Source organism: Mchenga conophoros, linkage group LG17, assembly GCF_057382185.1.
Source record: "Mchenga conophoros isolate Kocher_MC1m ecotype Shallow Benthic linkage group LG17, M_conophoros_male_GT1.1, whole genome shotgun sequence".
NCBI lineage: Eukaryota > Metazoa > Chordata > Actinopteri > Cichliformes > Cichlidae > Mchenga > Mchenga conophoros.
In genome coordinates, this window is record NC_140542.1 from 1,507,430 (window position 1) to 1,525,288 (window position 17,859).

Genomic DNA, 17,859 nt, shown 5'->3' on the forward strand with positions numbered 1-17,859 from the left:
ACAAACAAACAAACAAACAAACAAACAAAACAGTATATAAAATCAAAACAGATAAAATCAGAACAGTAGATAAAATCAGATACTGATACTGATACTGACAAACCTGCTTCCTGCAGCACACACACCAGGTGCACAACGGCACAAACAACCTTTAAAGCCGTGTCCCCTCCTAACATGCTACTTGAGTTTTATCCTATCCTGTTTGTGCTGTCCACATCCTCGAGCTACTAAAAGTTGCAGGTTATCAGTGAGAACAAAGGTCAAGGGTACGTCAGACATCCAGCATTTGTAATCCTACTTGAAAGAATGACATCATCGTCACTGCTGTTAATAATTACAGTTGTGATAAGTGGGAGAGATGGTATTTATTGGTGGCACGAGCGTCTGAGACCCCAGTTGATTTCCAGGATCTGGAGCAGGAGGAAGAGATGGCGGAAGCTTCGACACAGACTGGGACGCTCTCAGGTATGTAGGACGAGCTGCTCTGCATATACGTACGTGTTGGAAAGTAAAGAGGGAGCTGTGGGGAAGTGAGGACTGCTAACACTCAAACCAAACTTCTCTGGTGTTTCTTCAACCTGACAATCTCACCCTCTGGGACGACGCACGCTCTGACCTGCCTTATGTGCTCTGTCTTGTATTTGGGGGTCTGGACCTTTGCTGTTTTCTGTTAATGTGCTTTGATAAGTGATGTTCAAAGGAAGGACGGGATCCTTTTGCTAACCTGATGTGATTAATGGACCTCAGAGCCACACAGAGAGGAAGCAGCAAAGGAGATGATGATGCGCCCGGCAGCTCAGCAGTACGTAGTGACCAGGCCGCTGTACTCGGAGGAGTCCTTCGCTCAGGACCATGAAAAGATCTACAGGCACCGCAAAACTATGCTGGACCACATCAAGCAATATTTCACGTAAGCAACATGTCAGACTGTTTGCTGTGTTTTCTGTTTGGTTCCTGTGATCACTGGATGCAAACCTACGTTCCAAACGACGACTCTGCAAAGGTTTGATGAACTGTGGTGATTCAGCAGCAGCTGCTCTCATTTCCATCAACAAAGGTTCAAGCTTGTTTGGCTCAGTTTACACAGGTTACGTTTATAGTGATTAAGGTCTGACGAGACACTTTACCTGATACAAAAACATTATGTGTTATGTAAGACAAGTATTAAGTTTAATTTTGAGATTGAATTCAATTCAAATGTATTTGTATAGCACAGCAACAACAGTCGCCTCAAGGCGCTTCATCTCTATTAGATTAAAGTCAACATTTTGAGATTAAACATGAAATAGTATTTTGAGGGAAACGGTGGGAATGTGGAGACTCGCAGCTCCTCTAACATCTACAAAATGTCTTGTGAAAGAACTTGATCAGCTGTCTTATCGTGTCTTGTGTTACAACATGCATCTTCTTTATTGCACGAGGGTGTAACCACCGCTATCATCGGTCCACTGTCACCTGTTTCGTTTTCTTCCAAGTTTGTGTGTTTTTCCCTTCCGAGCTTTTTCCTGCGCCATCACCACACAGTGTTCATGTGCTAACAGAGACGTGCGATTTCACTCTCAGTGATACTGTCTACAGTATACATTTTGCCGAGGGTGGAGGGCAGCTTGTCTTGAAACAACCACATTTCACCATTTTATCTCAAAATAGATTTTCATCTTTAAACTCGAAATGATCACTAATCTTTTTTCTTAATGTGGCCCTAATCCTGCTGTTTGCTGTGTTTGTCTATCTTTATATTAATGGTGCTTTAATGCTTTGATACTCAGCGTGACGTTAGACTACACAGGTACACAATATCAATTTTACTGTAGTTTCAAGTCTGAACATTTTTGAAAAATCCAGATTCTTATTATTTTGACCCTACACGCACACGCACAGGCAGCGTTAGTCCAGTTTCATCACCGACACCGGATTGGCTAATCGAGCCTCTTACCGCAGCCGGGCCCTCCCCTCTGTGCGCACACACGAGAGGCGAGAAAGTTGAGCAGAAAAGCAAAGAGAGAAAAACTAAGTAAAAATAGATAAAGCAGAATGTGTGAGATTACCGGACATGTCAGCTGTCGGTGCTGCTGCACCAGCAACACGCAGCCCTCGCAGCCTCTGGTTGACAGCACGAGTTTTAAACAGAGTTACATCCGTACATGATGCATCCATGACAGTCTCTCTCTCCCTTTATATAGAAATACATTATGTGTTTATTGGGTGATCACGTCGGGCCAGTCGGACCAAATATGTCACGGTCGATGTTTTTGTCCCAGTCCAGCCGCGACGCAGATCAGCACTCGTCTGACATTAAGATTGTCACTGATGTCTAAAACGTTAAAAATGAGATGTAGCGGGTGTTTTGGTGAAACGCTGGCAGGCCTGTGCTTTCTACAGGATAATGTGGGTGTAACTATGTGGATGGATTTATCTTAAGACAGCGCAGATCTAAATAAAAATAATGTGTTCACTTTATATAGTTATTAGTATTTCTGTGATATTAACTAATTCAAAAGTCGTAATTGGGCAGGGTGGAGCTCATTGAAGACGTTTCTCCTGCTGTGCAGAATATATTTTTCATATCTTTAAAAAGAACAAACAAACGCAGGACTTAAACTGATCGATGTTTGTACACTTTAATCAGTTTAAATAATCTTGTGAAGCATAAATGTAAAAAGTGGTTACTCTGGTTTTGGTTCATTATCGTTTCAGATGTGACGCGAAACGAGCCAAGAGCACGGCTCTGTCTCTTCTCCCAGTCATCGGCTGGATGAAAGCGTACCGATTCAAAGAATGGCTGCTGGGTGACATCGTGTCCGGTGTCAGCACTGGACTGGTGGCTGTGCTGCAAGGTGAGTATCACAGAAAGTTACAGCCTCTGAACTCTGTGAAGTAATGATAACAATAATGACTGTGCAACTTGGGCCCTATCTGACTAACTGTGATAACCTGTGATAACAGACAGCTGTGAGAACCTCTGCGCTCTTATCTGAGCTGTTTAAACGATAGTGAGCGTGCTTAACAGCAGCTTGGAAATGAGGAAATAACCATTTCATCGCTTGATGATTTTGCTCATTTTAATGGAGACACAATATCATCTAAAACATTCAGAAAAAGGAAAACATTAAATTTATAGATCAATTTGCATGTTGGTGCAGCCCTTTGAAACCTTTAGCAGCTTTCTTTTAATTGGCTGCTCCTCAGCAGCAGGTGAGTGGAGGTGACATCGTAACAGTATAGATGTAAAAAGAAATTAGGAGGACGGGTTCTTTAACCTTTGTGTACTTTACTTACTTATTGAGAGCCCAGAGATTTACTCAACTGGTGTTTCTGTCTTGCAGGGCTGGCCTACTGTTTGTTGGCCTCTCTGCCACCCTGGTATGGGCTCTTCTCCGCCTTCTTCCCTGTTATCATCTACTTTTTCCTCGGCACCTCCAGACACATCTCAGTGGGTAAGGCCATCGTCCATTTCTATGTAGCTGCTCTCTAAATGTTAGAGTGTAAGTATATCTGCCATCCTCCTGTCTCCCCGAAGGTCCGTTTCCAGTGCTCTGTCTGATGATTGGCTCGGCGGTCACCAGGCTGGTCCCAGACGAGGGGCCGGCGTTCAACATCACGGGGTTTGAAGGCCTGACCAGAGACGAGCAGAGAGTGCTGGTGGCCTCTTCTGTCACCTTCCTTGCCGGCGTCATGCAGGTGAATCGGCTCGCCACAGCCAATAAGTTGCTCTAGTCGACACTGAGTCACCTTGTCAACAAGCATGCTTTCTGAGGATCAAACACAAACCTGTAGGATCTCAAACATACGTTTGTGATGTGGAAACAACAAAAAGCTTTGTGTCCTTGACAGAAAACAGATGTTGTGTTTCGTCCTTCTTAATAAGGCTCCTTGAGAGCCGTTCATCACAACTTCATTTGTGAGCTCTGGCTTTCAAAGGAGCACACTTCGCTCCATCTTTCCATCAAAAAATACTATTGAGCAGCAAATGTAGCATAATAGTGTTAGCATGAAAACACTGACGGACTGAAAAGTAGGTTGACATTTTAAAAGTCATGAGAATATTGACTGTACTCTCACATTTATCCGTTTAAGGCGAAGGTTAGCTGGACGCACCAAGAAGGCTGTGCTCTTTTTTTGGAATAGGTGAAACAAACCTAAATCCCAGTCAGTGAGCATGAGAGGCGCTCATAGATGGACTTACTACGTTTGGGTTTGTTAGCTTTGGACTGAGGTGGGATAAGATGAGCTCCATACAAGAGCAGTTATTATCTGCAGCGAGAGTCACAGAGCAATGAGGATATATGATCATGTCATATTTGACCTAGAATCTCACTCTTACATTTCACGTCCGCCTTTCTTTCAAGTCTTTAGAGAAAGTGATGGCAGGAACAATAAGCAGCCCAGTTACAGTAGTTAGAAAGTAGTTATGTAATAAACTCAAGTTATTCATGTTACTCCTGCGCAACAATTGTGTAATCAAAGACAGGATCTGTCATGCTACACAAAATCAGATTTTTCACTGCACTACAAACTACAGTTATAAATGAAAAATACAGCATTATTCTCTTGAAAGCAAACTGCCCAGAGAGTGAGCAGGCAGAGGCTCGCACTCCCTCGCTGTTTCCTGCTGTGTGCTCTGACAGCTGTGCTTTAGGGAAAGTTATATGTAAAGTATGATGCTTAGTAGATCACTTCATCAATTATGTGATTTACAGAAAACTGGCAGTTGCTTTTATAACTGTTGAGAGGACTGCAGTTGACAATGTAAACATTCATTGGTCCCACGTGGACTCTTATCGGTACTTTAAGGGTATTTTTGTAATACTAATCACACAGAGAGGTACTTTTACTGTGTTTAGCTATTTATGTTACGGATGTGAAAACCAGATCATGACATATATGCTGCTGTCTGCTAATCAAAGCAGCACATTCAGATGAACAGCTGTTGTTAACCTTGATGTAGTCGTACACAGAGGGACGTCACAGGGTTTTCATTCCTAAAAGAAATTCAAAAAACCGTTTTTCTTTTTCTGGTAACTCGCAGTTTAATAATACACTATTTTGTTTATCATGTTGGGTTTTTCAGCCTCAATGACTGAATCTGTTTGTGACTCCTGTCTCTGGCAGCTTGCGATGGGCGTTCTGCAGGTGGGCTTCGTTGTCATGTACCTTTCCGACACACTTGTGTCAGGTTTCACCACAGCTGCTGCGATCCACATTCTGGTGTCGCAGCTCAAGTTTGTGTTGGGGCTGGAAGTTCCAGGGATCAGCGGGCCTCTGTCACTCATATATGTAAGTACAGGCCAGCTTGAAGCTTGCTCTGTTCATCCAACAGGTTGTTCATCTGCTGGTTTCATTCTTCAGACCTTGGAGATCATCTTTAACAAGATCACCTCCACCAATGTGTGTGATGTGGTGATCTCCATCGTGATCATGGTGGTGGTGTTCATCGTAAAGGAGATAAATGAGCGATTTAAATCCAAGCTGCCTGTGCCGATCCCCATAGAGGTCGTCATGGTGAGCAACACTGCACGACTCCTGACATTTTTGCATCTCTTTGAAGGCTTGTTGGTTCCACAAACAACAACACTGATATTTATTAGGCTGGTTTTGGCTCTTCACTGTAACGACTGCACTCAGCAGGTGAATAACACTCATTAAAGTGAGTAATGTTCATTTATGGGCCGGAAAAAGATTTCAGCGAGAGATACCGGTCACAGGTTGACACCTGCAGTTAATAAATGCTCTCTGACTTTTGTATTTAAAAGAGTAAATAGCTGTGAATAATCATTTGTCATTTCTTTCACAGACTGTTATTGCATGTGGAGTTTCATATGCATTCGACTTTAAGACAAGATATGGCATTGATGTTGTTGGTTATATACCAAAAGGGTAAGAATACATCAAGCTCACAGTGAAACCTGTCGATTGTTTTATCTTTGCTGGAAAAGAGTCAGAACATCAGCAGCAGGAGTTATCAATGACAAACTTCCCCTGTAATATTATACTGTGGTTTTAATATCCTGACACTGTGCATAACTCACAAGTACATAAGACGTTTATAAGGTGATAATAGCTAAAAGCTAACAGTTTGTTTTGGAGCCTGTAAAAGTGTGAAATCAGAAAGGCAGTCAAAGAGAGGTCAAACCACTTCCACAACATCATAGTTCTAAAATGCAACATGCAAACTTTACACGTGTTATGTCTCTTTCTGCTTTGGCCAAAGTTAAATATGTTTTTGATTTGAGGACCCAAACGCAGACTCGTGGAGGCGAGACAGAAACTCAACAGGTAGCTTTATTGCTGAACATCAGAAAATACAAAAATAACTAAACTTGTAATGGAACTAAACAGGCTTAAACACACAGCACAACGTCCAGAGAAGAGGAAACACACAGTGAACACAGCCGAGACAAGTCAGACATGAACACGAGAGAGAGACACAGAGGACAAAGACACAAGGGGAACCGAATAGTCCGAGAACTAAACAAGAACACTCAGAATAACTACGACCATGAATGACCCTGAACATCAGCCATAATACAAAATATTACCAGAATACAAGAAGGTCAAAATGCTGGGTCACAGTGACCCAGAACCATCAGCCTGTATTTTGAAACAGTAACATAATGTTACGCTTTAGCTAAGGGTTCTGGCTCTGAATTGTTCCTCTTATCACTTGTGGCTGATCCACCTGAGCGTGTCCATGTTTAGAGGCACAATGATCTGACAGACTTGTACCGTTTCAGGTACGAGGCGCCAGTCGCCCCAAACCCGCAGATCTTCCAAGAAACGGCAGTGGAAGCGTTTCCTATAGCCATCGTGGGTTTTGCTGTGGCCTTCTCTGTGGCCAAGGTTTATTCTATAAAACACGATTACACCATAGATGGAAACCAGGTGGGTAACAACTCAGCCACATGTAGGTTAACGTCGCGTCAGGACGTCAGTGTGATTTCTTATCTCTGTGACCCGGCTACAGGAGCTGATAGCCTTTGGAGTCAGCAACATCTTTGGAGCTTCCTTCAGGTCTTTTGCAGCGAGTACAGCTCTTTCTAGGAGTGCAGTTCAGGAGAGCACAGGAGGGAAAACTCAGGTAAACTAAGCTGATCCCGGATCTGTCCATGTCAGGCAGGGTTTTCTGTATTATTGTAGGGTCGACCTTACAGTACAAAGCACCGTGAGGTGACTGTTGTTGTGATTTGGTGCTGTATAAATAAAGCTGTATTGAATAATATTGAAACTGAAGTCCAGTTTCGTGACACAAACGTTTGAAATATCTTTACAATGAAAATCTTTATAATGAAATCTTTGCTTTTTCACTACAATTCATTTGTTGAATCCCTGGAAAACATTTAAATATGACCAACTGCATGAGATCAGGTCACAGAATCTGTCATTCTCTTCTGTTTATACACGTTCATAGAGACTCTGTGATTAACTGCAAATGAATTGACAGCAGTTCCTGTGACACTGCGGCTCGTCGCTCTGACATACAGTCGCACAAATGCATTAAATTCACAGCGAGTGACCAATAGAAAGGCCAGCCAACAGTGACCTCTAGTGTTTAGAGGAGAAAGTGTATCAATCAACTGATCTGATAAAGTCCTTTTTAAATCAGCACAAACAGAATCTGATTTCCATCATGTTGGTTTTTCAATCCTCTGCCTCTTCTGTCGTTTCCAGGTAGCTGGTTTACTGTCAGCTGTCATAGTGATGATCGTCACATTGGCTATTGGATTCCTACTGGAGCCCCTACCAAAGGTATGTACCCCTCCCTGTGCCTCTGACATGCTGTCTATACTCTGAAAGCCGATCTCTGGCCCTCTGCTTTAACAGTCCGTGCTGGGCGCCGTGATCATCGTCAACCTGAAGGGCAGTCTGATGCAGTTCAGAGAGATCCCATATCTGTGGAGGAGGGACAAAGCCGACTGTGTAAGACCTCACAAACTTTCAGTACTCTTAAAGACCATGTTTATATGTTGTAAGAAAGGACACGTGGCCTCCTTGTTAGTAAACAACATGTTTCTTACCACAACAAGGTGGTGTGGCTGGCTAGCTGCATCGGTGCCTTCTTGCTGGGGCTAGATCTGGGACTGGCTGTCGGCCTCGGTGTGGAGCTGATCAGTGTCATCCTCAGGACTCAGTTGTGAGTATTTGGTGTACAATGTGATCATGTAACTGATTACTGTTGTTCTTTCATCACGCTATTGTCACGAGGTTCAAAGTGATGGCTTTTCTTCTGTCAGCTGTTAGATAAATGACCCCGACAGCGAGTACAAACACGTGACGCTGATTCTTGTAAATGATACAGTAGTTTACATCAAACCTGTCATCGTTGTATCATCATCATTGTGAGCGTGTTAGCATGTCATGTTTGCTTGTTTGCTTCAGTCCTCGCTGCAGTCTGCTGGCCAACATCAGGGGCACCGATATCTACAAAGACCGAAAGGACTACATCAGCGTGAGTTAGCGTGTGGCCCCTCAGGTGGCTTCAGTTTACCTTTCAAATATTTACACAGCTGTTGGGATATTATCTCAGGCATTTGGATTAGTTCTACAGGCCACAACAAAATGTATGGTTTTGTAATTATACAAATTAAAATAATGATCAAACTAGAGGTGAAAACCTGTGACCAGGTCTTTTAAGTAGGCTATTAAAGAATAAAATACAGAGGGTCATGATTTTATGATGAACACAGTGAGTCCTTCCTTACTCTGAATGAATGTTTATGTAAAGGACAAATGCACATTTGTAATGTGCAAAGGCTTTTATTAGAGGCTATGATGCATGTAGAGCAATCAGCTCACTTACAAAATGTACATACTCAGCAAGTTTCATGTGATTTCAAGATCTATAAGAGTCAGAGAAAGCAGTGGCGATTAAAGGTGCTGAGAGAGACTTTACCCTCATTTACACTGTATCTGTGAATGAGTGTTGTTTTTAAATATAACGTAAAGGATACGTAATAACTAAGCACTTGACTGTCTTGAAAATGACCAATACAAAAGCAGCGGTATTACTAATTACAACTAAAAAACAACAAACTTTTCACAGGAAGTGCTTATGCCTTATTATCTCATAGCCAGCCTGCTAGGAGACATTGCAGTTACATTCCCTCAGAGTGTGTCAGGGCCAGGCAGGCCGGCGTGTTTGCGGTGTGGAGCCAAAAGCAGGCACGGGAGAGAGAACGAGCTGTAACAAAAGGCGAGGCTTTTATTGAGGCTGATAGCCAAAACAGAAAACAAGGCAAAGCAAAACTAAACTCAATGAAACACCTGACCTGACGAGATAAACAGACGACCCGACAATGAACACAGAGAGACAGAGGACTTAAATACACAGAAGGGTAATGAGGGAAGTAGAAACACCTGGAAACACAGCTGAACGCCACAGGAAGACTAAACTAAACACACTGAACATGGAACACAAGACTAAATAAAACAGGAACAAGGAAAGGACGTACACCTGACAACACGGAGCACCAGGAGAACCTACATAGACAGTAATGACCCATAAAGGAAACACAAACCTGACTAAAAACTCAACCAAGAGAAACTAATAATCATACTAGAACTTAACACATCTCACAAGTAATACAAAATAAGTCAACTACACCCTTAACTTTAAAATGACACATGAGTTTAACATGAGTTTAACATAGGAAAGCAACCTCACCAAATAAACTCAAAGATGCTGGGACCCACCTGACCGAGTGCAGAGCGCCCCGATCGAAAAATCCATGGAGTCCCCCTTCATCTGCTCTTGCTCTTGAGTATTTCCAAGTTTGGATATTTATGTCCTCCAATAATGCAGAAGCAAGGTCTTTTTGTGGATGCTTTGATACTAAATGTACCTGACAGTTTACCAGCTGATTTTCAAATTGAGATTTGAACAACTAGTCATTGATTTTGATTTTGCAGTACTTTAAAACTCTTTGCAGATATACGAGCCAGAAGGAGTGAAGATCTTCAGGATCCCATCTCCAATCTTCTTTGCCAACATTGAGTTCTTCAGGAACAAGCTGGTGGAAGCTGTAAGTCACATCTGCCTTTAATGGAGCTGTTAAAGAATAAAAGCATCAGTTTGGATAATTTAGTTTTTAAAAAGCATCATATTCTTCACAGGACAATAAAATAGATGGAGTAAAATCTCATCTCTGATACTATCTCCTATGATTACTTGTGATAAATGACACACTTACTGTATGTCTTCCCAGGTCGGCTTTAACCCATTACGGGTGTTGAGAAAGAGAAATAAAGCAGTGAGGATGATACGGAAACTTCTGAAGAAGGGCAAGTTGCAGTGGACATCTGTGAGTATCTGAGCTTGGTTTGATAGTAACGGCACAAATGTTGCCTGTGTCGACACATTAACAAGGCAACGAAGCCTCATTTACTCATTTTTAATATTAACATTTGCTTCTTGCTCATCTCTTTCAACTCAATTTAGGTAAACACTGTAAATCTGCATGTTTAGAAATGTACAGAAAACAGCAGCTCTCATTTCTAGAAATATAGACACATTTATTAAACCCCCCAAAATATGACTATCCAGAGTTGGGACCAGGAAGCAGAGTTGCAGTCTTACACGCCTCTCTGCAGCTTCTCTCCTCCTGCTACCCCCCCAAAAATCCATCTCCATAGAGACTGTGTCAGCTCCCAAACAGAAAAAAACAAACTAAAAACCAGCAACAAAACGATTTAGAGCAGGAACACGGATTCTGCACAAAGACGTAAACACAAAGTGCGGAGCCAACGGATCCGAATCAGCGAGCTCACCCGACGGCACGGACACGGTCGGGGCTGAAAGCCGACAGCTCGCTGATTCTGAAGCGTCAGTGGGCGCTTTGTGTTTACGTCCTTTTTGCGCTGATTCTGAAGCTGCAGGTTTGATCTCTTTCCAAACAATATTGACCGAACCAGCAGCCAAAGACGATCCAAACTAGCTTCACATTTCGCTTCACATGAACATTGTCACGAATTTCCTCTGACTTTTGCTGTTTTGCTTCCACCACGATAAAAATCACACTTCATGTAGAGCTCTCTCTAAATCAATAATCAAAACCCACCCCTGCTTATTACCCAGCAGTCTACGGTGTCGGCCGCTGTTTTTGTTTTTAGTTTTTTTTTTTTACTTACTTCTGACAAGAAAGCCTCATTTCTGCTGTTCAATACTGAACAAATTTAAACTTTTTGAAATTATGCAAAATTGCAAAATGCTGTGTCTCTAATCAAAGATCAGTAACTTTGCTCTGCTTCACTTCGTTTTTGACTGCACAATATTTTTAAGGTCATCTGCTATAAAAACCCAGACCAGGAAAATCACCGTCACATTTTTCTGTGTTTTATCTTCAGCTACTTTGACACAAAGGCACCTGCTGTGATGCTCACACCTTTGATAAAGTCTCACAAGTGTCAGGTTTCTTTAATAGATATAAAAATATAGATATATGTACTGATAAGTGATCAGAATTATAATATTTCTGACTGTCTGAGGCAAAAATTTCCCCGATTCAAATCTAATCGTAATCAAATCGATTCTAGAAATCAGTGACGATACCCAGCCCTACAATACAGCATCCACATCTGAACCACAGAGTAAAACAGTGAAATGTGGATTATTAAATATTAGGTCTCTCTCCTCCAAGTCTCTGTTAGTACATGACTTAATAATTGATCAACAAATTGATTTACTCTGCCTTACAGAAACCTGGTTGCAGCAGGATGATTATGTTAGTTTAAATGAATCAACACCCCCGAGTCATTCTAACTACCAGAAACCTCGAAGCACAGGCCGAGGGGGAGGTGTGGCAGCAATTTCTCACACCAGCCTATTAATCAACCAAAGACCCAGACAGACTTTTAATTCATTTGAAAGCCTGATGCTTAGCCTCGTCCACCCCAGCTGTAAAACTCAGAAACCAGTCTTACTTGTTATCATCTACCTGACTCCGTGGTATAATTCCCAAACACGTAGCCTAAAGCAGATGACTCGTAATCTGGAGAGGAAATGGCGTGTCACAAATTTAGAGGATCATCATTTAGCCTGGAGAAATAGTTTGCTGCTTTATAAGAAAGCCCTCCACAAAGCCAGAACATCTTACTATTCATCACTGATTGAAGAAAATAAGAACCCCAGGTTTCTCTTCAGCTCTGTAGCCAGGCTGACAAACAGTCAGAGCTCTGTTGAGCCAACCATCCCTTTAACGTTAACTAGTAATGACTTCATGAACTTCTTCACAAATAAAATTCTTATCATTAGAGAAAAAATTACCAGTAATCATCCCACAGATGTAATATCAGAGGTGGGACCAAGTCATTGTTTTGCAAGTCTCAAGTAAGTCTCAAGTCTTTATCCTCAAGTCTCAAGTCAAGTCTCAAGTAATGTCAGGCAAGTCAGAGTCGAGTCTCAAGTCACTGGTGTAAAAGTCCGAGTCAAGTCACAAGTCTGAAATTTTGAATTTCAAGTCCTTTCGAGTCTTTAAAGAAAAAAAAGAAAAAATAATGTTGCAGTTATGCTAAATGTAAATATTAGACCATGTAATTTTTTAATCTGTGTTTTTCTCAACACATGACAAAATAGTGAACTTAGAAAATATACACAAATTGTGAAATTGCACCTCTTTAAAATGCAGCTCAATTAAACCTAGCTCCAAGAATAATTTTCACCGACAGTTCTGAGATAAGCTGCATGTTATTCTTGGATGCGGTTGTAGGACCGGCTTTAAAATCGCATGACAAAAATATCATACACATTAAAAAAAACTGCATCACCAACGTAGCCTGGACAACATTTGCTAGTTAGATGAAGTCAGCTATCTCATCGTAGCATATTTATATGCATATTTATAATCATACGGTTCTTGGAGTGAGTGCACACACTCATGAAGTTTAGTAACTTCAGGTCACTGCAACAAGGTACAGTTTACCGACGGATGGGTGCAGGACCTTGAAATGCACCGTGTAGAACGAAAGACCATCGTACGTATCATAAGTTTACCAGTCTCACAAATCGTCGTCATAAATACACATTCGTTAACCGTTTATTAATATAACCTTTGAGCTCAACGGTAATTAATTAGTAGTGGAAATAATTTCTGGTTCGCATCACAGAAATGTAGCAGTGACAATAATACTGTATGCTGTAATCGCACTGGGCAATTAGTGATACAAAACAACTGTTTTATCCTGTGAATAAAAGTATGTTTTTGTCAATGTACCATAATAACAGAAGCGAAACGCAATATTGTGTCAGGACAATTCACTATTTATGCACAATAAACAAAGGAGCATAGCGCGACAATTTCTGTTCAGCGCCAGACTTGCTTGTAACCTATATCACCAATTATGTTATGAAAATGACGCATTAACTACAACAGCAGACTGACCTTCGTGTAAATGCTTGGAGCAGACTAACATGTGAGCTGCAGTGTTCTGGGACGTTATATTTGGTCTTTGAATGGCTGCAATCCAGGCCATCCGTCGCCTCTTTGTTACTTCGGAAACATGGCTCGAACAATTTCTCTTCAACGACGTAATCCGATAACAACCGATCTCTTTACCCGTCGGCTTCCCGTGGCTGTCATGCGACCGGCTATTGCAGTTAATAATACAACAGCTTCTTGACATTTTTGTGTTTCTTTTTATCGCTGTGTGACTGATTTCAATTGAAAGCCTGCGTGCGCTAGTACCGCTTGCCACGAGTTCCCAGAATCCTTTGCGGTTCTACCCGTGAATGACGTCACATTTTCAATCTCTATATAATATGCATGTTAAATTTTATATTTGGGGTAAAATATCAAGTCTTTTCAAGTAAACCGGTTCAAGTCCAATTCAAGTCCCAAGTCATTGGTGTAAAAGTCCAAGTCAAGTCACAAGTCTTAGAACATTTTTTCAAGTCAAGTCTAAAGTCATGAAATTAATGACTCGAGTCTGACTCGAGTCCAAGTCATGTGACTCGAGTCCACACCTCTGTGTAATATTATCTACAGCTACTCTTAGTACCATTGATGTTAAGTTAGACTCTTTTTCTCTAATTGATCTTTCTGAGTTAACTTCAATAATTACTTCCTCCAAGCCATCAACGTGTCTTTTAGACCCCATTCCTACAAAACTGCTCAAAGAAGTCCTGCCATTAATTAATTCTTCGATCTTAAATATGATCAACCTATCTCTAATAATCGGCTATGTACCACAGGCCTTCAAGCTGGCTGTAGTTAAACCTTTACTCAAAAAGCATCTCTAGACCCAGCAGTCTTAGCTAATTATAGGCCAATCTCCAACCTTCCTTTATATCAAACATCCTTGAAAGAGTAGTTGTCAAACAGTTAACAGATCATCTGCAGAGGTTTATTTGAAGAGTTTCAGTCAGGTTTCAGAGCTCATCACAGCACAGAAACAGCTTTAGTGAAGGTTACAAATGATCTTCTTATGGCCTCTGACAGTGGACTCATCTCTGTGCTTGTCCTGCTAGACCTCAGTGCAGCGTTCGATACTGTCGACCATAATATCCTATTAGAGCGATTAGAACATGCTGTAGGTATTACAGGTACTGCGCTGCAGTGGTTTGTATCATATCTATCTAATAGACTCCAGTTTGTGCATGTAAATGGAGAGTCCTCTTCACACACTGAGGTATTAAAGGACTGTTGTATTGGCAGTGGTATGATATAAAATTGGTGGAGAAAAATGACAGTGTCATTTGTACAACAAACAGTACAAGGTCCAGCATCACTTATCTGAGACATGAGCGATTGCATGAATATGATACGAGGTAGAGCCTGGTGATAAAACAATAAAAATGAATATTGTGCAAAAACGTTCCTCGACTGTGATATAAAATATGTTCAATATAAAGTCAGTAAGCTCATTGCATCCATGTTTCGACGGACAACATGAAAGGCAACAACAATTATACTGAACCAATCGTGTGGTTGGAAGGAGCATAGGAGGAGGAGCTGACAGCAGCACATGCTCTTGCTACACACTATACGTAGGAGTGCGAACGAAAGATAAAACGACGACAAAAATTGTTAACGAAAACTCGACAAACAGCATTAACAAACGAAACAGCCCAGTGGACACAGCGTGTTTAATATTTATACGGCTTTGTAATGTGTGAGTTTGTCTCTGGTTTAAAACGCGTCTACAACTTCGCTCGATCAGTCACAACATGAGAGTCTTGTGCGAGAGCAGAAAGGCTCATTATGGATTCATCATCTGGAATGTGTTCCCGTGTGGTGAAGTCTGACATAGAAAACATATTTCACTGTTACAGATCGGCCTCCTGAATACCTCGTGTGGACCCATAAATGAATCAGAGGACGAGAGCAACATGGAAGAGCTGGACCAACCGACTGACTTCAAAGACTTTCCTGCCCGGATCGACTGGAACGCCGAGCTTCCGGCCAACATTGCGGTTCCCAGAGTTGAGATTCACAGCCTGGTCCTGGACTTTGCCGCCGTCTCCTTCTTAGACATCTCTGGACTGAAGGGACTCAGAGCAGTGCGTTTGTATTCATGCAGCAGCAGCAGATGTTTCGCTCTGGCTCTGTTTAATTCATTTCTCTTTGCAGCTGCTGAAAGAGCTGATCCGAGTTGAGGTTGAGGTCTACATTGTGGCCTGTGACCGTAAGTACTAGCGTATTGTCTGTATTAGTTTAGTAATCATGTTAGCCTACCATGCTAACCTAAACACCTGCCACATACTCAGCTGTATGTTTGTCTACCATATTTGGACCTTCTGCTGCAGCTTACATCCTGGAGAAACTCCATGATTGTAGCTTCTTTGATGATGAAGTTCAGTCTTCAATGTTCTACCTGACACTGCATGACGCCATGCTGCACATCCTGGAGAAACATCCGGAGCCTATTCCAAAAAAGTCTGATTATGAGAAGGTAAAGAAGAGCAACAAACACAATATTCAGGGAGTATTTGACATCTTACTGTTGGAAATATGTACACAATACTATTACACACATGTAGGGTTTTTACAGCATAAAGCACCTTGAGGCGACTGTGCTGTGACCATAAATACATTTTAAAAAAGAAACTAAATTGAATCTGACGTTCTTTATGTTGTTTTACAGATAATGACAGGAGTCACTATTCATCATCTGCCCGGCAATTTGAGGAGCAGAGACAGAAATGTAGGTATCAGTCTCAAACTGTGCTTTTCAGTGTTTGTGGTTTTTGAGAAATAACTTTCATCTATTTTACTGGTTACAATACAGAAGCCAAAAGCAGAAAAATAAAATCCGATGATTTATTTCCAACTTCTGAAACGAAAAAACCCCCACAGAATTTTATTATTTTTATTATTATTTTCTTTAACTCATTCACTGCCACTGCCATAAGCTTTCTAACACATGCAGTCCCATGAAAAAGAAAGTTTCCACAGGACTATACAACTACTGTGAAAACTAAGTACGCCCCAAAACTAATACACAGCCCGAAATAATAGGGGTCCTCAATTTGATGCTGCAAGATAAAGAAGAAAAATCATGGAGGACAACGGTCATGTGATCTGTCAGTGGAAACACATGGGGAAACAGCTGACACCAATGAACATAATGACGTCACAGTGGAAGAGAAAAACTAAACACAATGAACACAGGAACACAAGACCTCTCCAAAATAAAACAGGAAACATAATGAGACACAGAGATGACAACATGAACTTGACAACACAAGACATGCAGACACGAAACACATGACGGGCAAGGGAGACGTAACAGAGGGGTGAAGACACAAAGGGAATCTAATAACAAAGAACTAGAATGACAACCTAATGATAGAAATAAACTTCGAAAAATTAAAGGACTTAAACATAAAAATAAACTCAAAACACTGGGTCACAATGGCCCAGGACTGTGACAGGAAGTCGCTTTGATGACAGATGAGATTGACTGAACGTGACTGAACGTCAGCTCCTTCTTCTCCCACAGGCTTCACCCACACAAACAAAGTTATAACTTCAGAGTGACGATGATGAGGACGACCAAAGACGAGGAAGATGAACCTATCAACCGTGTGTGTGTGTGTGTGTGTGTGTGTGTGTGGCTTTTAATGCAATGCATGAAACTGCATTGATTGTATTGCTTTTTTATCGTATACATCATATAGATTTGTAGACAATTACTGTATAATTTATTTGACATGTTTATTTTCATTTTCATGATGGTGAGGATGAATGTCTTTGCAATGGTAACATTACTTTCAAGAGTTAAAACTGACTGAAATGCTGGAATAAATTTTTTACTCTCTAAATAATGCTGTTTGTTGCCTTTTTTAATCCATTAACTTTGTTACATGTTAACATCAAAAGATAACATGCATTAAAAGTGCAGTGGGCATGGTTATAAGTATCTTAACTGTTACTGTTAGCTTTACTGTTATCCAGAAATGATTAAAGCCACAGTATTGCTCTGGACAACATGCTACTTTTGTTACCATGACTACTGCATACTTTGCCTCAATAAACAAACTCTATAATTTAGCTGTAAATTCTTCATATTGTAACAAAACACATCACAGAAAATTCAATTATTTATATATATTGTCTCCAATTATTTCTATACTTTATCCTCTAAGGACTATCAAAGGTTCACGTTGGTCCTTTTAGCTGTTTCACGTTGTTGATGTTAAATTGAGTTCTAAAATAGGAAATGTAAGAAATATTTCTCTCATTCATCGTTTCTAGAATAACTGTGAAAAGTGAATTTCAGCACATGCAGCAAAGGTTTGTATGGGTGTGTCGCTGAATGAGCAAACATGTGAGAAATCCTCGTGCCTGTCATCCTGCAATAACTGCAGGTGAATAAAAATCTGTTTGTGTTAATGATTGATTTGAACAAAGATAAAACCAACAGAGT

The 17,859-nt window shown here is 41.0% G+C and overlaps 1 protein-coding gene across 1 annotated transcript; it reads left to right on the forward strand.

Annotated features, from left to right (window-relative positions):
• The first annotated feature begins 363 nt into the window (after positions 1-363).
• On the forward strand, positions 364-17,269 carry LOC146554832 (chloride anion exchanger-like). The gene is made up of 21 exons (XM_085252074.1): positions 364-460; positions 743-910; positions 2,698-2,837; positions 3,327-3,437; positions 3,521-3,681; positions 5,113-5,277; positions 5,350-5,502; positions 5,795-5,877; positions 6,735-6,882; positions 6,965-7,078; positions 7,669-7,746; positions 7,822-7,917; positions 8,025-8,131; positions 8,377-8,446; positions 9,927-10,019; positions 10,203-10,298; positions 15,263-15,490; positions 15,561-15,615; positions 15,737-15,882; positions 16,075-16,134; positions 16,933-17,269. The coding sequence occupies exons 1-21, from the start codon at positions 429-431 to the stop codon at positions 16,957-16,959; spliced, it is 2,331 nt and encodes a 776-aa protein (XP_085108200.1). The 5' UTR covers positions 364-428; the 3' UTR covers positions 16,960-17,269.
• The last annotated feature ends 590 nt before the right edge of the window (positions 17,270-17,859 follow it).